The 23337-nt window shown below is 34.7% G+C and overlaps 2 protein-coding genes across 2 annotated transcripts; both read left to right on the top strand.

Moving 5' to 3' along the window:
• Positions 1-5357: 5357 nt before the first annotated feature.
• Positions 5358-7259, top strand: LOC104753686 (zinc finger protein JAGGED-like). The gene is made up of 5 exons (XM_087452832.1): positions 5358-5696; positions 5793-5887; positions 6008-6136; positions 6382-6466; positions 6567-7259. Coding segments are annotated over exons 1-5 (759 nt in total). The 5' UTR covers positions 5358-5694; the 3' UTR covers positions 7015-7259.
• A 12779-nt stretch (positions 7260-20038) lies between these two features.
• LOC147944956 (putative xyloglucan galactosyltransferase GT17) lies at positions 20039-22017 on the top strand. Its single transcript, XM_087451412.1, has 2 exons — positions 20039-21211; positions 21521-22017. Exons 1-2 carry the CDS (start codon positions 20250-20252, stop codon positions 21930-21932), a joined length of 1374 nt encoding a protein of 457 aa, XP_087307538.1. The 5' UTR covers positions 20039-20249; the 3' UTR covers positions 21933-22017.
• Positions 22018-23337: the final 1320 nt, after the last annotated feature.

Below are 23337 nucleotides of genomic sequence, written 5' to 3'. Positions count from 1 at the left end.
AAAGGATTGTTTTGGACTTGGTTCACATGATTGTGTTTTGTGATTGTCTCCGTGACTGTTCCTTTTAGCGTTTGGGAAACCCACGTTTAGAAGTTACCGTTAGTAGATTCTTTGTTTTTACTTGTGCCGATCGACTTGAACTAGCTTTTACTATCTTTTATCCTTTTTAAAAATTTTGTGGAGACTGAAAAGTTAGCATATAAGAAAAATATCGATGATCTTCTGATTTTATGTAAATCGGTGAAAATTATCCGTTTTGATTCGATTTGAGATATCAGAATATTCATAGTGGTTCTAATCAAGGCAAACAAATATATCCATTACAAATCATAAATTTATAATGGTTTTTTTTACTATAGAGTAATTATAAATTTTAAAAATCAAAATTTTCTTAATATGTGTACAAATATTAAACCATCAATTTATTAATAATCGAGATTAAAAAAAAAAATCAGAAAATTTCATATTAACAAAAAAGAAAATAGAAAAGGTTTATGCGAAATCTTATGTAGGTAACAAGTTTTCCCTATTGGCTTCATAGGATTGTTGTTGATGAGAGAGTCTCCTCTTTAAGTGTAAGTTTTTTGTTTGGCCACTCTTTTGTCCTATTTTTGACTTTCTTTGGTAAATATCTATCTTTTAACATTAATCTGTATATATATATCCACTTTGGCTTTAACAAGGTTGGTTTGTAATGGTTAACTTCTTCATCTAATACCTAAAACTAAACCAAACTTTACAATTATTCACCTAAAATAAAAGAGCATAATTTTAATTGTATTGATGTATTCTGATCCCAATCTGACGCAGCACTTGTCAAGTGTAACCTGTTTAGGACCAACCATTCGTTATTTAAACAAAATATATCAAAAGTAAAATTTGGTTATAAACTCTTTTTGTAATGAAATATCGTCAGCGTATATTTATGGGACCCCATTGCTATCAAAATGTATCATACACACCCACTTGTTGAGCATATCAGACCTTTTATAATTATACCCTCCCGTACGCATACTTTTCCAAAAGATACGTTGATATAGCTAGCATAAATAAAACCAAAACAAAGTCCCATAATTGGACTCCAACAAGAATAAAAATAAATCATCATCATATATATTTTTGTTTTTCTGTTTTTATCCCAGAAGCCCAGTGGGCTTGTACTCCAATTCCAAAATCAAAACCGAGGATCAAAGTGCAACCCATATAGATGGGATCACTAGTCCAGTTTGCGTTTCTCATTTTACCGAAATCACGTACATTAGAAGTTTAGAACCATTGTTTGATATCACAAAAATATGTGATAAATGTTTTTTTTAGTTTAATGAAAAACAAATATTACAAGCGATAGCTCATTGGTTTATTTTATTTTGGTGTCAAAGTAAGCTAAATCATAAAAAGTAAAGAGAGAGTTCAACTTGGTATTCTATATGACTTCTATCTTCTAAGTAAAGATCACTTGCGAGTTTCATGTATCATCAATTTCTTGTACGCATATACTTTGTCTAACCCTTCTCTAACCTCCTTTATAAGGTTTGACATTACGGCAGAATGATATTTGGGTTTTTATATTGACATCGTCGAAATGGCCCATTAACTGACACGGGCTTAGGACTTTCTTATACAAATCCAACATATCAATGAGACTTTTCTTGTACAAACCCAACGTACCAGAATTGTTGCATTTTATTTAACGTGTTTCATCAAGTTTCTAAGACTTTTGTACTACCCTCCGTAAAAAAGAAGAAAGTTGATATTGACTATGTTCAAACATTCACACCTTATAGAGCTTGGATGTAGAAGCCACTAGCCATGAAACAAAATGTGCTTATCACGTAGCAACACGTAGTTACGTACTAATATAAATAGATATCAAGATAACCAACGGTCAAGTAGGTGATTTTTTTTTTGACAAAAGGTCAAGTAGGTGATAAAAAGGTCAGTTTATTACTCATTGTTTCACCGTTGTAAATCGAACGTTCAACATTTTAATCGTAGTATCGTGTAGTTTACATTTTGGCACTTATTCAACTTGTTGCTTTTATAAACAACTTGTTTCACATCAAGTCATCAATCACTAATGCATTAGTAATATATATGTATATTTTGGGATGTACAACATCAACATGTCATATTCTCACGCACTACCAGATTTTATTACGAGTTATGACAAGGATGATACAGAACAATCAATAATTATGCTCCTACTATTTGAAGTATCAATATACAAAATTGTGTATTCTTCTTCATCTCAACCATTACAAAATAAATATAGGGAAAAATTGTGAAATAAAACAAAGGAAGGACCACGTAAGAGAAAGGAGTAAAAAGTACGATTGTCCGAAAGAGAGTTACATGAAGAGGGAGAGATTAGAAGTTACATGAAGAGGGAGAGATTAGAAGTCGTAGCTTACTAGCCGTGACAGTCTTGGAGTAGTAGTGTGGTCCTTCTCTCACCTGATCCTCCTTCTCTCTCTCTCCTACTCATAACTTATGCAAATCATTATAACAAAAAAAAATAAAAAAATTATGGTTTTTGGAGCCTCATCATTATCATTTTAATTAATTGTACCCTACATTCATGTATTTTCTTAATATACTAGGTAACAACCCGTACATAGTGTGGTATAAAATAATTATTTAATATTTTTACTGTAATTTTTATTTACAAAATCTGTTATATATATGGGTAATTGAAATATTTAAAATTCGATTGTATAGTATATATCTATAAAAAAAATTGTATAATAATTAAAATTTAACCCGTGAGAGTTATTATAATATCAATCTTATATTATTATATCATATGAACAAAGGGTTTTAAAAATTCATTTTAAAGACTTTATGAAAATATAATTAAAGGATATAATTAAGTTAATATAAAAATTTAATTTTGAGTGTTAATTGTATTTATAAATGTAAATATTTTTAAAAGCTGATGACAAATAAAGAAAATAGTGTCCTGAGCTCTGATGGTAAATAATGCTAACACCTCAACTTTTTTGCCAAAATATTCCTCTATTAATATATAGGGGATTGGATACTGAAACAAGTAATTGATCATCTTACCTAATATAGAAGTTATTGACCATGTCACAATTCATATACAATTATCGACTTATCCCTACTTTATACATATTTGACCCAAATAAAACCAAAAAAAAAAATCTATTATACAAAATTATTAATTAATAATTCTATACTAATTCCTTAATATCAGTATATAAAACACAGAAAAAGTTAGTTAAAGAACTTGTTTTTTTCGGGGTCTATGAAAGAACTTGGTTTCTTTTTTGAATTCGCTTAAACTACTATAGTGTTTTATAAAATAAAAAAAATGAATGTTGATAGTTTTAATTCAAATTATAAAAATAGTGATTAACAAACGAACGATGGTGTTGATGAGCGAAATTGTAATTTAATGTATTCAAAAATAAAAATATAGTGATATATATATATATATATATCACGTAATTAAGATTTTCGTCGACCAACTTTTGTTGAATTTACAAAATACAAATATTGGCATGCAATTTTTTTTTTTTTTTGATTGCTTATATCTTATGATTAATACACAATTAAGTCAGATTAAGTAAATGACCAAAATCACGACAAAGAATATATGTTCCTAGCTAGTGTCGAGTTGTCGACTATGATTGGGCTTCTTCGCCATTGGTTTTCATTTGATGAACTCGAAATTATCAATCTCCGTCCCGTCACCCACTCATGCTCATGGAGTCATAGTGCTTATCGTATTAACATAAGGCCTTTAGGCTTGACTTTTTTTATAAACAAATATTCCTTTTTATTATGTAGGTCGGCACGAGCATATATGTACCTTTTCTTTTGGGTTTTGAAGTTTTTGACCTTCAAGCCACTTGGCACGTGACACGCACGCTTCCGTGACCGTGAATTGTAAAATTTTGAGCATCTCACTTGTCCAAGTAGAGAGACAAGAGAAATATGTGTATATTGAACGGACACTAATTTATTAACTGATCCTCTTCATTCTTTTATTGATGAAGTGCATATAGAGCATCAAGTTATATGTTTTCTTCATATATTTAATAAGCATCGCCATGCGCACAATCTTCATATGTTTAAGGAACCGAGTTCTAAGCAAAAACATGTTAATATATATTGGATGGGGAAAGAACATGTTATGAATCTTACGTTAGTTCTGCAAAAATATTAGCATGTCTTTAGTATAAATAGCATGTGGTATAGATGGAACTTGATATTATTTCAATATTTTAATATTGATTGAATTACATTAACTAGGATAATTTACGACAAGATTAACTACGTGATATTGAGGAATTAATAAAAACAAGTAATGGGAAGGTAAAGGTAAGGATAATAGACGACATGCATATCTAAGTTAAGATCACAAAGGACCCTAATAATTAGTTATGTGATAGCAACACTTGCATGTCCCATTTGCAAAACCCTAGGGTACAAAAAACAATTTTGAAAGAAATTTTTTTGAAGTGGATGCCCCAGGAGAGGCCTAGCTATAGCATTACATTGCATCTACATATGGGGGACCATTACTAGCTAACATTTTTCTCACATTTATATACAAATATTTATTGTAAAACTTCTCAAAACGTATTGTTCAAAACAGCAGGACCATAGAACTAGCCATGTCTCGGATTGTCCTTAAAAGTATAAAATCTATTCTCTTTTAGTTACTTGGTTCTTTCCTCTGTATGCTTAAGTGAGGATCACAAGTTTATCAAGGACCATCTTGTAGCTGCAAACTATTCATGAAAGATTCTTTATCAAGAGACAATGATTCGCTAGATGTGTCTTTCCACATTTAATTCATTGTTGAAAAAGTACTACTCTTGTTTTTTATAAGACGCCTTATATTTTAATTAAATTTAAACCTAATTAAAACCCAACGTTTCTCATATTCTTTAGTTTATTCTTCTGATAAGTTACACTTAATTAATGTTTCATTCCATTATGTGTGCAATTTTGAGGTTAATTTCATGTGAGCGAGTCATATGTTTTTTCACATTTTCTGCTCTAATCTTCAACCAGAAAAGATTACAAATCTAAAATTCAAAGATCTTTTAGTTGTGTATACATGTATCTTGCAAGTACGACTAACTTAACTAGTTGAATTTCTATAAAGATACATTGTATACACAACTAAAAGATCCAAACTCATTGATTCTTTTTGAGAAAAAATAGTTCTTTCAAAAAAATATTAAGAGTTTGTCTTTTTTAACATGAATTAATTGTACAGTAATAGGGTTCTAGAGTAGTAGCCCTAGCATCTCCTTTCACTCAGGAAATGTCCCTCTCATCTCTCTCTTTCATCACACACACACACACACACATACACACACACACACAAACTCAAACACAAACACTTTCTCTCTGTTTTAATTAACCCCCCTTAAACCTACATGACCACCCTCTTATATTTTTAAGGTCACGAGACCCACTTTGCTAATTTAGTTTCCACACGCAGAGAGAGAAACAAAGAGAGAGAGAGATGGGAGGGAGGGTTTGTGGCAGATAAACTGATAGAAAACTTTTGAACCTCTCTTATTTAACTTTTACTACTCTCTACGTTTTTCTCTTCCTTTTGTGGTGCCGCCTCCAACTGAAAGTCTTCTAAAATATATTCTCAATTATTGTAGCTCTCTTCGGGGAGAAGTCTTACCTCACGCCAATCTCACCATGTATATGCCCCACCAGATCACTTTCTTAGTTCTATCTTCCATTAATAATTTCCTAAATCTTTATATTGACACTTTCTTTATTGAAAATTTTGGCAGGAGGCATGAGGAGAATTACTTAGACCTCAACAATCTTCCAGATGATTTTTCCAAAGATGGCAATAAGCAAGCCCTCGAGGAAGGTTCTTCCTCTGGTAGGCATACCATAAAACCCTAACTTTTTTTTTAAAAAGATTGCTTTAGTTAAATAGAACTTTATTAGAGTATACTAGAATTACTGTGTTAATATGCTTTATTTCATGGTTGATAATTAGGTCAAAGAAAGAAGAAAGGTAGTAAAGAAAGGAAAGATGAGAGTGGGAAGGTGTACGAATGTCGATTTTGTTCACTCAAGTTCTGCAAATCCCAAGCTCTTGGTGGCCACATGAATCGCCACCGACAAGGCAAGTCGATTTTTATACATATATTACTCTCTCCTTCAACCTCTTTTTAAACTTTCATATAATCCACATTTCATATTCACACTTTTCTAGTTCGTCCAAATAAACCCTCTCTTTGTCTTTTGATAAATGCTTGATGTCACATCCATGCTTTGACTACAACTAAACACGAGTAGATTTAGCTTAATCGCATTTAAGACTAAAACTCTTTTGATGTGTCCTTTTTTCTCTATGAACTTATATTAAAGAGAGGGAGACCGAGACATTGAATCAAGCTCGTCAATTGGTCTACCGTAACGATACCATAACCCCACCTGGAATTTCACCTTTCGGGTATACTTTCTTTTACCTCTTCAATGTACTTAACATCATTATTTTCGTGTAAATATGTGCTTTAGTATCATATGAATGATATAATTGGAATTATTGGCAGCTATCACACTACAGATCCAACAATATACCGGTCGGTTTACTCATCACCAATGCTATACCCCGGAAGCTCCTCAACAAACTTGGTTCCACAACCCCCCATGCCTCCACCGCCGCCATATCCATACTCTTCAAACCAATACTCTCCTCACAACCACTTCAACGACTACTACTTAAACCCATCTTTCCGAGGGAGCAGAAGCATCTCTCCAAACCCTAACCTCCCCGCCGCAACCACTGTTAATTACATGGCCGATAGTCCTGTGGAACCGAGCTGCTACACTTGTGTAGGTGCACCCGTTGGTCCGACCGGTTTCCCTAGCCGTGACTCCGCCAGCGTCCGTGCGCCGCTCGAACCGCCACAAGGTCGTGATAGTGACGCTTCACGGCAGCGTTTGGATCAGTCTCTTAGGTTCCCCATCAATCGGTTCCAAGATCATCACTCGCTCTGAAATATTAAAATAGATTCCCTCTGCTTTTCTTTTTCTTTATCTTCTTTTGTTATTTTGGGTATTTTTCTTCTTCTCTTAATTTGTTAACTTTGTTGGTTCTATGTAAAAGTGGGATCAAGAATTGTCTAAACGTTATATGGATCCTACATGTGTTATTACCATAATGACCTGTTTTGCTGTTTTTTTAAATTATTTGTCTAGTTGAATATCTATATTTAATCTCAAACGGTTTTGTTTTGTGATTATTATTGGTATATCGATCTAACATAATGAATTGTGTTGTACTCGAATTTAGTGCGGTATAAATACAAAAATGAAAAATTATCGTACTGAATCGCAGATGCAAAACGATGTTAAACCAATTCATTTAAGACTAAAGTTAACATAGTTAGAAGATGAGAGGGACCATCATGGATGTGTACTATTGGGTATAAATTAAAAGGTGAACGTTTAACAAAGTTTCCATTTATGGATACACAATGGAAGTGATTACTATAAGCTAAAAATAAAGCTTTTGCAATATATAATATTAGAGAACAACGAGAGGACAGAGGAACCGGACAAATGGGTCAGAGAGAGAGAGAGAGAGAGAGAGAGAGAGAGAGAGATTGTCTTGATAATAATATATGATACAATGTGTAGTGAGATTGGAACAGCCTTTATCTGAGCTCATCTAGAACTCTCAGCTACTTTGGCCTGAAGCTAGCTGTGAGGATTGGGGGGATTGGAGGGACTTGGTTTATGGGTTTTGGTGTTGGTTGTTCAAAATCAAAATTTAAAAGGACATTTTGTTACATATAAAGTTATAAACTATAAAGTGTAAGAAAGAAGTAACTAGATCCAGATGGAGACCGTTAGATGCAAGCTGAATTCCCTAACTAGTAAAACTTCCGCTTTGTATTTTCAGCTCCACTCTAGTTCCTTTCAACTACTACTTCCCTTTTTCTTTTTTTCTTTTTTTAAAAATCCTATTAAAAAGCAACTCGACTCGTTTTTTTATTATGAAATAAAAATTTTGTTCATCCCAACACTGACCAACAATTACGCCCTCTTTACATGCCACATATTTATTTGTTATTCATAAACGGCTAATTTTTTTATTACATTCGAATATTATACAACTATATTGATACCATAGAGAAAAATATAACTTTATATAACCAAAGAACCTCGTTCGAAGAATTATATATAGTGAAAATATTTATTTTGGATGATAAAAAAAATAAGGTGATAATTTCTTGAAAAATTCTTGTTGAGACATATTATATGTGGTCAGGGGGTAATGGCCATGTTATACGAATCATTGTCTACATGTATATGAATGTATATATACTGTAACGTCATCATGTGGGTAAAAACCATTCAATCTCGGTTGATTTGTGAATAATGAGTCATGGGACCAAGCGTTTTTTTTAAAAAAAAAAAAAATTCTATCGTTCTATAGTAAAACATATTTAGATAGATGAAGTTATGAAATTAGAAGTGTGGTTTGACATGTAAGGGATCACATTAATCAGCCCTCCAAACTTTTTATATTTGTCTCGCTATATATAGTTAACCCAAACCGGTCTATCAGTAGCCCGACCTGATTGGACATTTTTCTTATGTAGGTAGCTTCGGCCGATCCTACTTCTGCTTCTTCTTTTTTATTATTGCTATCGTTTTATGATTTTATTCTCTCCGGGTGATGTCAACTCAAAAGTATGTTGACCAAGTAACTTTAATTGATATTATATAGATTGGACGAAAGAGCTGTGAATAGTTTCCACGGCAGCGCCGTATAACAAGGCACCTATTACACTTTTAGGTTGTCTTATTGAAATGCTTGAGACTTTGAGTGAAGATTGCAATATAAGATATATATATATATATGTATATATTATAAAACGTTCTAGATATGCTGTATACGTATTTCCTAAATGATATTGTGAATATCTTATTTATATTTTAACCTCACAAAAGCTTCTTGTTGGTGAAATTTTGTATCAAAGTATATCTAACAAAAAAATATGAAAACATTTGGAGTAGTTATACATATCCATGTGAATTATAGATATCGTAAAAGCTATTATCCGGCTTAGCCCGACCCTGAAAATACTGTTTAAAAGTAAATATTTACGCTAAAAGTATGTTTTAACTTTTAACCCTTGACTTGCTCGACATGTTTTAACCCAAACACATGATTAATGTTTTTGGCGATTAAATAACTAAATTTGATCCCTGGTCTTTAAGAGCTAGTTTGGACCAGATATAAGCTTTTGAACCTAATTAACATTCCCGTATACCGTTTTTTCCTATGTTAGAGATGCTTCGATAAGTAAATGCTTTTAGTATAGGTCAATACTATATATTGTGTTTGATTTAGAGTTGTAAATAGCATGAGTCAGTTCAATGCGAGTTTATGTTGGTTATTGTAGTTTTCTTTGGAAAAGAGACTTAGTTTTTTACTGGCCATACGAGATTAGTTATAATTTCGACATATGATTACTATAATGAATCATTAGAAATATACACATCTAGAGAAATTAAAGATGTAATATGGTTGACTCGTTATCCCTCAAAATTTGAATACTTCATAATCTTTTATCATAAAATTATCCTCAATTCCCCCATGATTTATCCGGTAACAGCAATTATATGTTTTTCTTCTATTCATTTTGTATAATCAAGATTTAAATTTTGAGAACAATTTCTGTATATAAACTGCATTATTCAGTGATCATAAAATAGAAAAGAAAGAAAAGAAAATAGAAAGTTATAAAAAACTTGAAGCACGAACGAAAGATGTGAACAAGTCACGGTTAAGACAAAGAAAAAGAGAGAGAGAAAGCAATGTGAAGACAACTTTAACTAATTACAAATCTTTCGTATCGCCGCTAAAAGCCAACACCACACACGTAGAGACAGATCCGTCAAGCAAAAAACGTTTTCGTCCCGTACCTTTCTTCCGATTTATCTCGGGATTCTACGTCCGTTATCCACCACATCTCTACATGTAAATCTAAATACATACACAAATATGCTTATACGTATAGATAAAATACGTAGATATAGGAAATATGTATGTATAGAAGTAGGAATGATATATGCCTAGTGTGTCTACGACAGATAGGCTCAGAACTACACTAAAAATGTTGCAGCTAACTGTTAAATAGCAATCAATCTACACTGCCATCGATTCAAAACATACTGGACCGTCGTGCACTCCAAGAAGCAGAAGAATGTTTAAAGTTGCCTGCCTAATATTTGTTTTCTCATTTTGCATTTGTATTTCTGTTTACATTACATGCATGCTCTTAACTCTTCTTTATTCATTTTCTTTGTTCATTTTATTTATCATCCTGTTGATGATCTCTTATATATATCTCTATGTTTATGTCTCTATATACTTCATTAATTACGAAGATATCTTGCTGGAAACTAGTGTAGAAGTTTTATATAGTCACGTGGGGACATGATCTCTTAACTTGCAGTTTCAAATATTTTTACCAATTTTTTTTTTTTTTCATAAGTATCTTTGAGTTATAGTTGAAATTTGAAAACACCGAGTTGTTGTTATCATTGTGAGTAAATATATTTTTGTTGTAACTCGAAATTTTGTATCTTTCTGCTTCTACTGAAGCTAGGAATAGAAGACTAGTAGGAGCTAGGTTATGTGTGTGTATATTATACACCCTCTTGCCAAATAGTACAATATATATTGAGCAAAAAAATAAAATAGTACGATATATATATATGGGTACCCTATATATATATATATAATATATTCATGTGTATAACATATCGATATTTTGGGAATAATTTAGTCTAAGATATGTAAAATAATAAGGTGAATTCAAAATTCTACAGTTGGAATGTATTATGTATATGTTATATTATATATATATATATATATAAACCAATTTTTCTTAGCTTAGATAATAAATGTATATGATATAATACTTATGTCGAATTCAAAATCTATGAATAAACCAACTTTTCCTAGAGTCGTTGAGATATTTTAATATATACAGAAATTAGTAAATATACATAGACAAAATATTAATATTACTTACCTTACATGTTTGGATAAACATAAGTAAATTCATGTATTAAAAACCTTGAAAATCCATAATCCCTGAAAAACCTAAAACATTATCCTACCTAAAATAGAAGCTCTGTTAGAAAAACACAAAATAAAAATTCATATTAATCCTAATTATATAACTAAAAATATTAAAACTTGACGTTATAGAAATTTATACGATTAATAAGAGTTGCGGTAACTTATATTATTGTTATTTTTACCTGTAGCTATGATGAAAATAGGAAAGAAGAGATTTTCCATTTTGATATCTGAAACAGTTATAATAATAGACCTATACTAGCCTTGCCGCATGCAACCATGCTACTCTACTTTATACCCATTAATTAGCTTAGCCTCGTTGTTTTTATTCTCTCTCGTTTGTTTTCTTCTGAACCACACACAGAAGAAAACTCTCATAAAACAATTTCACCAATTTATATATATATACGTAGCAATGATGTGGATGAATAAATTAGTCATCGTCGGCCTTATCAATTTACTGAGCTCTATCTATCTCCATTCTTCTGAAGTAACAAGGCCCAAATTTTTAAACAGGGCCTCAATATTTGGAAGCCGAGAAGAATGGGCTTTATTACGTAACACAAATGCATCTTCCCTTGGCGCTTTTTTACTCGCCGTGGACAAACAAACGGAAAACTAACATCGACAAATGTGTTTTCTGAATTGTCTTCAAAGGAGGGTTTAGTTACTTATTTTTCTCCGACAAAAGGCCTTTAGGACTTCTGAAATCTAAAATTTGGAAACTCAACTCGGTTGCATCTCCTCCAACCTCATCGGGCCTCTCCTATTTGGACCATCGGTTGATTCAATTCTCCTACTCCTAAACTTATTTTCTCTAATCACTCAAAAAGATTAGTAACTTATCTTTTGCGGTTTTTGTCTTTTAATCCACTGATATATTTAATATATATGCTTTGATGTACAGAAATAGCTTGTCGGATCTATGTTTTTGAGTGAATAAGGACAAGTTTTGGATGACAACATACACATGGAGTTAAGTTAGTAATTATGGTTCATAGTGTTTGATATTTGTTCATAGGCTAGATGGAAACTATCTTGATGGGTTATAGATTTGAAGTCTTCTATTTTCTTGGGTAAATTTGAAGTCTAATAATAATAAGTTTGTTAGCTTGTCTTCAAATTGAACTTTTATCGGTTAATGATAGTTTTCATGCGTCACAAGTCATTAAATTCATGGTAGTATATTTATTTTATGCAGTTTTGTAAATATATTCTGACTTACATACACATAATTTTAAAACAAGCAGTCAGACACAATCACACAAACAAATCGATATGAGTTTTATTTATTTATTTCATCACGTTGTAGATCTAAATAAAATTTTAGTTTACAATGGAGCATTAATATTAGCATGTGTGGCAAGTTAGCTGTCTTTTTTTTGCTAATATCATTAATAATGAAAAGTTTGGCTATGAGCCTTTTACAATTTGATTCCTTGGCAAAAAGAATAAAAACAAGGGATCAAAATAGGAGAAATCACTGGGGAGTGAAAATCATGTTAACCAGGCTTGCAACAACTTTTGAAATCGCTTTTGGTGAAGTTTTTGCAAAGATGATATTTCTGAGATCTTTATCCAAGAGACGGTAGGTGACTGCAGGTGAGTGTGCGGCTGATTGTGGACGAGATTGTTCCTCTGCTTCCAGATGTTGTAGACGACAGCTTGAGCAACGAGCTTCCTTAGGAGAGACGGTGTGGATGGCGAAGAGGCTCTGACCCAAGATAGCAGGGGCAGTCGTGAAGGGTCTAGTTTGGCGAAGACTCAAGTCCAAATTTCATTTGCGAAGGTACATGAGATAAAGAGATGGTCCCTTGCTTCATCCACCAAATCACAAAGAGGACATTTTGAAGAAAAGGCGCTTCTTTGTAGGGAGTCTATTCCGCTGAGCAAGCCACATCATAAACGAGTGCTTTGGAACAGAGCCTTATAGATCTAAGAACTTTGAATCAAAAATAAGAATAACTCTCTTTTATTACTTTAGGAAAAATAACTCAAAAACCTAAAGCTCTCAAATCTCAAATCTCTCTCACAAGGTTTTACAACTCTCTTGCATCACCTTAAATATAAAAACTCTCAACACCAATTTCCTAATCTAGAATAGGAAAGATAACTTATTTAGATTATCCTAGAACAAATATGTATATTTAGATTATCCTCCTAAATATACTTTTCTTGGGCCTTAAGCTTATTTCAAGCTTAATCCAACATTCTCCTCCTTAAGCTTGAAATCACTCTTCTTCAAGTCTTGAACTCCAATGAACTCTCTCATCCCCTTGAATTTTATTCTCCCAAGTGCCTTAGTTAATATATCCGCCTTCTGCTCTGTTCCAGGAACATGCTCCACTTCTATTAGACCATTCTCGACACATTCTCTTATGAAATGATGTCTCCTATGTATATGCTTGGTTTTGCCATGATACACCGGATTTCTTGTAAGCTCTATCGCCGATTTATTGTCCAGTAGAATTGTGATTTTCTCACTAACAGAACCAGTCACTTCGCTAAGCAAGTCTTGAAGCCAAATTGCTTGCTTCGCCGCTTCAGTACAAGCCATATACTCAGCCTCACATGATGACATAGCAACCGTAGATTGCTTCTGTGTACACCAAGTAATTGGACTAGCACCTAAATAAAAAATGTGACCTGCTGTACTTCTACCATCATCTTCATCCGAGTTGTGGCTGCTATCACCATATCCGACCAAGCTGTTTTTCCTTTCACGATTATACATAAGACCAAGAGAAGTGGTGCCTCTTAAGTATCTAATAACCTGTTTCAAGGCTGCTCCATGGGATTCTTTTGGCTCTTGCATATATGTACTTAACACCCCAACACAATAAGAAAGATCAGGTCGAGTGTGGAGTAAGTATCGAAGACAACCAATGCTTCGTCTATACTCCTTCGCGTCAATATTTCGCTCATGTTGTGCTTTAGATAACTTCAAGCCAGCATCCATGGGTATATGAACAGAGTTACACTGTTCCATTCCAGCTTCAATTAAAATCTTATTCGCATATCTCTCTTGGCTCAAGGTAATGCCATTTGCGTGTTGCAGAACTTCGATTCCAAGGTAGTAAGTGAGCTTTCCTAAGTCGCTCATCTCAAATCTTGATGCCATATCTCTTTTGAAATCAAGTATCATGTTTAGGTTAGAGCCACTTACAAGTAGATCATCGACATAAACTGCCACGACAAGAAGATCCTCATTCTCTTGCTTTCGATATAGTGAGGGTTCCTTGAAACACTTAGTGAAGTTCAACTCTTTAAGGATTTGATTCAGCTTATTATTCCATGCTCTTGGTGCTTGACGTAACCCGTATAGTGCCTTGTTAAGCCTATACACCTTATCTTCAGAACCCCGGACCTCAAAACCTTCAGGTTGGTTCACATAGACTACCTCTTTTAATTCTCCATGAAGGAAAGCCGTTTTCACATCGAGATGATGCACTTCCCAGTCGTTTGAAGCCGCTAATGCAAGAATGAAACGGATTGTTTCGATGCGTGCAACTGGGGCAAATACTTCATCGTAGTCTATGCCATGTTTTTGCACATATCCCTTTGCCACAAGTCTTGCCTTATACTTGTTTATGCTACCATCGGATTTCCGTTTGATTTTAAACACCCACTTTAGTCCAATAGGTTTAACTCCAACTGGACGCTCACTCAAAAACCAAGTATTGTTCTTTGTTATGGATCCTATCTCTTCTTCACAAGCTTCGATCCAATGTTTTTCTCCTTTTGCCTCACTAAAATCCCAAGGTTCTTCGTCCATTGCAAGTAGAAGTCGTTCACCTTCAATCTCGGCTAACAAAACGTAATCACTCAAATAATTTGGCTTCTTCGTTTGTCTTCCTGACTTCCTTACCGAGACTTGAGCACTCGAATATTCTCTAGGATTCTCTGTTTCCTTAATGACCTCATCGTCAACACAATCTTCTTCACTACTCTCCTCTGTTTCGTCTATCTCCTCTGTTTCTACCCCCCTTCTCTGTTTCGTTTGTCTCTGGTTCTTGAGCTGTTTCTATCTCCCGAATGCCGTTATTACCAAATTCCTCAAAGGTTATGCTGAAGTTTCCCGAATCAATGATTGTATCTTGTTGTAGATTCACCCAGTTCCAGCTTTTACTCTCATCGAAGACCACATCTCTGCTTACTATGATCCTTCGACTTGATGGATCCAATAAACGGTACGCTTTTGAACCAGGTTCCGTTCCTAAGTGTATAAGAGCTCTTGATCTGTCATCCAGCTTTTTAAGATGTGGAGTTTCTGTTTTCGCATATGCGATACAGCCAAAAACCCGTAAATGCTCGATGTTTGGTTTCTTCGCATTGAAAGCTTCATAAGGAGTCTGATCAACCAAAGTTCTTGTTGCAACCCTATTGATAAGGTAAGTGGCATGCCTCACTGCTTCTCCCCACAGGTAATTTGGCAACGTCATGTGTTTTAAGATACTCCGTGTCATCTCCAATAACGTCCTGTTTCGTCGCTCAACAACACCATTTTGTTGAGGAGAATACGGTGCTGTCAGATGCCTTTTGATACCGTTGTTATCACAGAAAGTTTGAAATTCCTGTGAAACAAACTCACCACCCCGATCAGTTCGAAACATTTTAATGGAAGTCCCTGTTTCTTGCTCAACCATCGATTTAAAAATCTTGAACTTGTCAAGTGCTTCGCTTTTATCTTTTAAGAGGATCGACCACATGTAGCGGGAACAGTCGTCAATGAGTACAAAGATGTATCTTTTCCGTGCCGGTGTAGCAGGAGTGATTGGTCCACAAAGGTCTCCGTGTATGAGCTCAAGCATGTGTGTGGCTCGATATGATGTTGCTTGAGGGAAAACTTTCCTGACTTGTTTCCCAAGCAAACATGAAGCACACAACTCCTTATCAATCTCGAAACTCGGCATCCCTGTAACTAATTCTTTCTTCACCATTGTCTTCATGCTCTCTAACCCGATATGTCCTAACCTTGTGTGCCATTTTGCTGAATCACTCACTGTCTGAAGTTGTAAGCACCACTTTGTATGCTCTGTTTCCATAGTTACCTTGTACAAACGATTTCGAGACCTATTTGCCTTTACTAAGAGTTTACCATCACGGTCATGTAGAGTTAGGAAGTCTCATTTCATTCTGACATTGCAACCACCCTCTGTGGCTTGTCCAAGACTAATTATGTTGCTCCTCAAGTCTGGTATAAAGTAGACATCGGCTAGCACCTTCCTTTCTCCATTCTTCGTGACAAATAAAATAGATCCCTTTCCTTTTATGTCAATGCGTGAGTCATCTCCAAATCGGACCTTTCCCATGACCGTCTCATCAATCCTTGAGAAGTATGACCGATTTCCACTCATATGGTTGCTAGCACCATTATCCAAATACCACACATTATCACCATCTGTTTGTGTTTCAAACTCATTAGGTTTCACATTCCTTTCATTGAGGTACACCACCTCGTGCATCATCAATGCATCAGCTTCTTGTGTCTTATTCTGTTCACTCTCGAGTGTCTCTTGAAGTTTGAGAAGTCTATCTGGGCAATCCGACGCATAATGTCCTGTCTTATCACATCTGTAGCAGACCACTTTAGATGTATCTCGCTCTTGTCGGTAGCCGTTGTTTGGAGGATAACCGTAGCGTCCACGTCCTCTTCCCCGTCTATAGAATCTTCCACCTCGTCCTCGTCCAGCATTATAAGGAGCTTGATATGATTGTGATTCTGTAGTAGCATACATGAGCTTTCCTTGATCTTCTTGATTGTCTTCTTCTTCGGAGATTCTTTCTTCGTAAGTTTTCAACCTACCCACAATATCTTCAAAGGTTGTTGTTTTCAAATCAAGAACTTGTTCAAGAGAAGCCACAATGTGTATGTATCTTTTCCTTGGTAAACTTTTAAGAAATTTCTTCACAATCTTCGGCTCTTCTATGGTTTCTCCCAAGGCTGCTGATTTTGTAGACAATTCCGAGAGTCTACCAGCAAAATCATCAATCTTTTCAGACTCTTTCATCTTCAACCTGTCGAATTCAGCCATCAAAGTCTGCAGTCTAGCTTCTTTGACCCTCTCTGCTCCCATATGTCTTGTTTTTATGGCTTCCCAAACAGCTTTTGAGGTTTCAAGGTTTCCAACTTGTAGGATCAAAGCTTCAGGTATAGATTGAAACAGCAAGGCTTTCGCCATATTGTTTTTCTCTTCGTCGCTTGTTCCAGGTTCAATCGACTCCCATACTTTGTGGACTTTAAGCGTCAAAGTCATACGCATAGACCAGACCGTGTAGTTGGTCAAGGTAAGCATCGGACACTTGATGGACGAGGAGCCAGCTTCCTGCGGTGTGTTTGCTGCGGTCGAGGTTGTAGTTGAAATTAATTCACTCATGTTTCAACTTCACAGATTAACGACTCTCTCCTTCTACTAAACGCCTTTAGATTCTAGCTCTGATACCAAATATAGATCTAAGAACTTTGAATCAAAAATAAGAATAACTCTCTTTTATTACTTTAGGAAAAATAACTCAAAAACCTAAAGCTCTCAAATCTCAAATCTCTCTCACAAGGTTTTACAACTCTCTTGCATCACCTTAAATATAAAAACTCTCAACACCAATTTCCTAATCTAGAATAGGAAAGATAACTTATTTAGATTATCTTAGAACAAATATGTATATTTAGATTATCCTCCTAAATATACTTTTCTTGGGCCTTAAGTTTATTTCAAGCTTAATCCAACAAGCCTTTGAACCAAATGGCATCATGCCAGTCTACTCGCTCTGCTCTCGGTCTTACCGCTTTCCAGGTTTCCGACGAAGAAAAACCTTGACACCTGACCTAATCTACCATCCAAAAGTATGCGTCTGGGATAGAAGCTGAAGCAGGACAGGAGGGAAGCTGAAGCAGGACATCCAAAAGTAGCTGTCTTTTTCACTTTCTCCCAAATGTGGTCTTTTGAAAAAAATTTCTAGTGCTCCACTTGTTTGCTTGAAAATTATGAGTTCAAGATTTCGACTTTTTTTGCTATTTTAGTTGTTATTTTGTTCCGTTAGACCTTTTGTTTTTATAAATTTGTTTCTTATGTCACAGACTCCAGACTAAGATTCGTAAGAGCTTTTTTATGACCAGACATTATCACTCATTCGTAAGAGCTTTTTTATGACCAGACATTATCACTCATTTTTCAAACTTTGGAGTTGTTGTCTTGTTGAATATGTTAGTCTCTTTACTTACAAAGCCCTTCATCAAATGAGTGATAACTATGGATGCTTAACGTCAGCCACTTTAACATATTTTTACTACGAATACTGTACTGTAGCATTATTATGAGTGATAACTATGGATGCTTAACGTCAGCCACTTTAACATATTTTTACTACGAATACTGTACTGTAGCATTTACTTTACATGAGCCAATCATATTTTTCGTTTAATTTGCTTATTTGGTAGATTAGTATATTATTCTAGTGAATTTGATCAAACCATAGGTTCTTGAGACAAAGATATAAACAATTAAAGCAAAAAAAAAAAAAACATTTAAAGCAAGACCCATTGAAATCTTGCTGGAGATCGATGTTGTGATCATGAGTAGTTAGCCTAAAAGTATATATTTGCTAACTTTTTGATTTGAGCCGAAAAAAGAAAAAACATCAATTTGCAGTTAGAGCTTGACTGGTTCTCCCGCTAGCTCCCGCAAACGCTGCGTTTGCGTTTGCGGGCGGTTGCTAGCGTTTGGGGCCAATCACACAAATCGCTCCTAATCGCTTCCAGTCGCTCCCAATCGCTCCCAACCGTTGAATTCCAAAAGCTGGTTCCCGCAAGCGTTTGCGGTTGCGGGCGTTTGCGTTTCAAATTTTTTTTTTTTTTTTTAGAAAAAATTTGAAACAAATCAATGATAATGAAATATATTTTATATATATTTTTTACCTAACTATTTTATTCATTAAGGATGAGAGAAAATGAAGTACGGATAAGATTAAAAATATTAAAAAAATAAATAATTGGAAGAAAATAATATTTCAATTAACAATAACCCAGAAAACTTGATGTAAATTTAATGGCACATCGCACATAAGTTCAAAAAAATCTAAATAAATATAACGTTTCATCAGAAATTTAAGAAAATAAGATTATTTGTGAAAAATAAAAACAAATCACGAGTGACTCTTCTCAACTCTCATTTGATCATTACTACCGATGCAAATACTGACCCACAAAACTTATTGAGTGTGTGAGATTTAAGAAAGAAGATCTACGATCTAAAACATATGTTTTAGTCATTTATTAAATTACTTAATTAAAGTTTTGGTAAAAATCCAAATGCATAAAGTAATAAGTATTTCATTATGAAATTTATTTATTTTTTAATAATTATTTTAGTATTTTTAATGAATTTTAATTATAAATCAAGTTTAATAAAGTTTTTGATATTTTAAAACATTTATATAATTATATATCACATTTATTATGTTCCAACCGCTATTGCACCCGCTGGTCAACCAGTCGTAAACCTCCCGCAAATGCACCAATTTTAAACCACTAAACCAGTCGTTCAAAACGCTTAATAACGCTTGAAACCGCAATCGCCCGCTTCCGCAATCTCCCGCAACCGCAGCGTTTGAACCAGTCAGGCCCTTAAAAGGAAGCAGTGGCTAATGTAAAATGTAACTTGGACACGATAAGTTCTTAAACTTTATTTCATAATTGGAGCAGGCATATAATATAATAACACATCTCTTAACAATGGTTATCAATGAAGGTTAAAACCAAATTATGGTTATGAAATTTCTCCATCACCATTCACCAAGACAAGTTGTTACCGAAATTTTTTATCCAAAGATAGAACAAAAAGCAATTTCAAACAACTTTTAAAAGGGAGAAAAAAAAAAAAAACTGGAATATAACTTTCTTATATTCATTATTGGTTAAATATTCTTCGGAAGATAAATTTTTAAATAAACAAAACAGTGAGAGTTTACAAGTGGATTGTTCTTACATGATCTATACAAATTTTGAATATAAAACACATAAGAAAACAACAAAGTCCCGGGTTTCATGTTCCACCGTCAAAGTAAAGGTAAATAATAGTAACGCTCTTTCTTTAAATATCTCACTTCAGCTTTCTCTCTCTCTCCATTTACAATGACTTACACTAAGTTGAGACAAGTCAAAATCGATCTCTGGCTGGAGAAGAAGGACAAAGAGAAAGAGAAATACCCAAAAAACAAAGAAACCATTAAGCTGATAATTCTCACTCTGCTTCTCTTCTGCTCCGTTTGTTCCCTCTTCCTAATTCTCCATTTCCCCTTCCCAACAGAGTTCACAGCCTCACTCCCACGCACGTGCCACCACAATTTCACCGTCTACGTCTACGATCTTCCCAATGAGTACAACATCGGCCTCCTCCAAAACTGCCGGCACTTGAACATCTACACCAACATGTGTCCGCATGTGACCAACAACGGTCTCGGTCAGCCTCTCCACCGCAGCGGAAGAACGTCGTGGTTCGCTACGCATCAGTTCATAGCCGAGATGATCTTCCACGCGCGTGTGGAGAACCACCCGTGCCGCACGCGGAATCCACACAATGCGGACATCTTCTACGTCCCTTTCTACGGTGGCCTCTACGCTTCAAGCGTGTTCCGAGAACAGAACCTGACCAAACGAGACGAGCTAGCCGTCAGATTAGTCGACTACATTAGTGATCAACGGTGGTGGAGGAGAAGTAACGGTCGTGATCATTTCTTGGCCATAGGGAGGACAGCTTGGGATTTCATGCGCTCCTCTGACACTGACTTTGGAGCAAACATCCTCATGCAAATGCCACGTGTCATGAACATGTCGGTGCTGACCGTGGAGAGGCAGCCTTGGAAAGGTGACAATCACTTTGGTATACCGTATCCTTCTTATTTTCATCCGTACACGTCAGCAGAGATGGTGACGTGGCAAAACAAGGTGAGAAGAGTCGAGAGACCAAACTTGTTTAGTTTTGTCGGTGGGCCGAGAAAAGGGTTGGAGAAAGCCGCCATTAGAGACGAGCTGATCAGACAATGCGCCGGGTCAAGTCATTGTGAGCTTCTCAAGTGTGAAAATGGAGGGTCCAGGTTTTTCTCTTTACTCCTTTTTTTTATACGTTTTTCGCAATTAAGTATTATTTAATACAACGACCACAATTTTCATATTGGGGGGTCCATAATAATTAGACAGTATTTAACTTTTATTGACAACTACTGCCACGTTTGGAAACTTTATCACATTTACATTTTCATTGGTTAACACTCTCTCAACTTATTTGACTAAGAGAGTAAGAGGTTAACAATAATTCAACTAGGGACTTGGTAGTTGAACTGTATTTTGAGTGTCTCATTTTTTTTGTCTTCAATGTTTTAACCTTGATTATTTCGTCAATCTAGGTGCCACGACCCAATGACGGTACTAGGAGTAATGGCTCGGTCACGGTTTTGCCTACAAGCACCAGGGGACTCATTCACGCGCAGATCAACATTTGATGCGATATTAGCTGGGTGCATACCCGTATTTTTTTCACCCCACACGATGTATACACAGTACATGTGGTATCTTCCGGACGATAAAAGAAGTTACTCAGTTTTCATGGACGAAAAGAACAGCACTCAAATAGAACAAGAGCTCTTAAGGATCTCGGAGAGTGAGGTTGTTCAAATGAGGGATACAGTCATCGATTTGATCCCGAGACTGACTTATGCGCACCCAAACGCTACGAACTATGATTTGCCAGATGCGGTTGATGTAGCTTTAGAGGCACTAGCTAAACAAGCAAGGGCCAAGGTTATGGTTTCATTGTAAGCCATATATACCCTTGTGTATTTTTCAGATGTAATTAATCCTAAAGAATAAAGAATTTGTAGTGGCCAGGGATCACGCCAAGCAACTATTGTTGGTGATTATATTTTCATCTACATCACCTTCCTGCTGCACTGTGGGATCTGTGACTTTATCTGCTGCTCCATGAAGTATCAACATTGGCAATAACTTAGACATTTCACAATTATGCATTTGTCTATGATTTAAAACATTCCGTTATGTATTTTCAACAACTGACGACCTTATCAACTTGCTTCTCGATGTCTCTTATCACATCGCAAGTTACAAAAGCGATTTTTGGACACGTTTGGTCCTCGTAGCCAACTCACATTGTAGTCTGGCACCCACAGTGAACAAAAACATCAAAGAGGAAAGTGAGTATTGAGACTACTACAATTACAATTACTTGAGATTGTATAACTTTTGGATAATTCGCTAGAAAAATAGCCCTTGACTACTTTAGAGGGCTCAAGCCCAATTTAGAATAAAAAGTAATATTTTCTTGACTATCATATATATAAGTATGTACTTGGGCCTTCTACATAAAAATGGATGGTATTTGCCTATTTGGACCAAGAAACCAAACTATATTTTATAATATAGTACTAATCTATAATTAAATAACAATTTGCAAGAACATATTATAACTAATGCCCTTAATTTGTTTTTAGTAATTTATATATTCAAAACTTATATTTTAATAAATACCTCAGTACTACAAAAATTGTTTTCTTTTCAAAATATTAAAATTTTAAGAATTTTGATGTTGAGTTTAACTAAGTTCGCTAACTAATCATTGATATTTGTCATATGAAATCATGGAAATTTGTTAACAACATAATCAAATAACTGGGATTAATACAGCCAATTGATAAGTGATTTTATAGCAGCATTTTCTATTAAAATTCGTATAGGTTTCATCCAAAATTCAACGAGACCTATATTGGGTGCTTAGTGTTACTGTTTACTTGAGTTGAAAATATAATTAAATAGGAAAATGATTAATTAAAACTACGCTGTACTTTTTTGTTTGAGTCTCAATACAGTTTGTTTAGGGACAAGCGTGTGGAGAGGCAGAGCATGGCAGCATGTGGATGCTCAAATTGCAGAGAAGTTTAAACTATGATTGTATATCACACTATAAACAATTATTTAAATTTTATAATTTAATGGACATCATCATAATGTTGTGTTTCCCTTGTAAACATTTGAAGAATATATAAAGTGAGTTTCGTTTTTTTACAACATTTTTGTTTTGTCTCTATCTATTTGTTACGTCACGACTAGGTACCTAAACCTCGTTCTGATCAGCTTTAATAAATTACAAAACCCGACATATCGTTCCATTCAACTTAATTTAAACTACATCTACATGGCAGCATGTCGT

This window comes from Camelina sativa, chromosome 5 (genome assembly GCF_030686135.1).
Source record: "Camelina sativa cultivar CO46 ecotype springtype chromosome 5, ASM3068613v1".
In the NCBI taxonomy this organism is placed as follows: domain Eukaryota; kingdom Viridiplantae; phylum Streptophyta; class Magnoliopsida; order Brassicales; family Brassicaceae; genus Camelina; species Camelina sativa.
Note: the sequence above shows the minus strand (reverse complement) of the source record. Positions and strands in the feature narration are given on the sequence as shown.

What these genes read in the sequence shown, in the direction of transcription:
- LOC104753686 (XM_087452832.1), top strand. An exon ending in CGAGGAAGGTTCTTCCTCTG is followed by an intron (nt 5,888 to 6,007) that starts GTAGGCATACCA and finishes GTTGATAATTAG; the next exon opens with GTCAAAGAAAGAAGAAAGGT. An exon ending in CATGAATCGCCACCGACAAG is followed by an intron (nt 6,137 to 6,381) that starts GCAAGTCGATTT and finishes CTTATATTAAAG; the next exon opens with AGAGGGAGACCGAGACATTG.
- LOC147944956 (XM_087451412.1), top strand. Translation starts at nt 20,250, where the DNA reads ATGACTTACACTAAGTTGAGACAAGTCAAAATCGATCTCTGGCTGGAG. An exon ending in TGTGAAAATGGAGGGTCCAG is followed by an intron (nt 21,212 to 21,520) that starts GTTTTTCTCTTT and finishes TCGTCAATCTAG; the next exon opens with GTGCCACGACCCAATGACGG.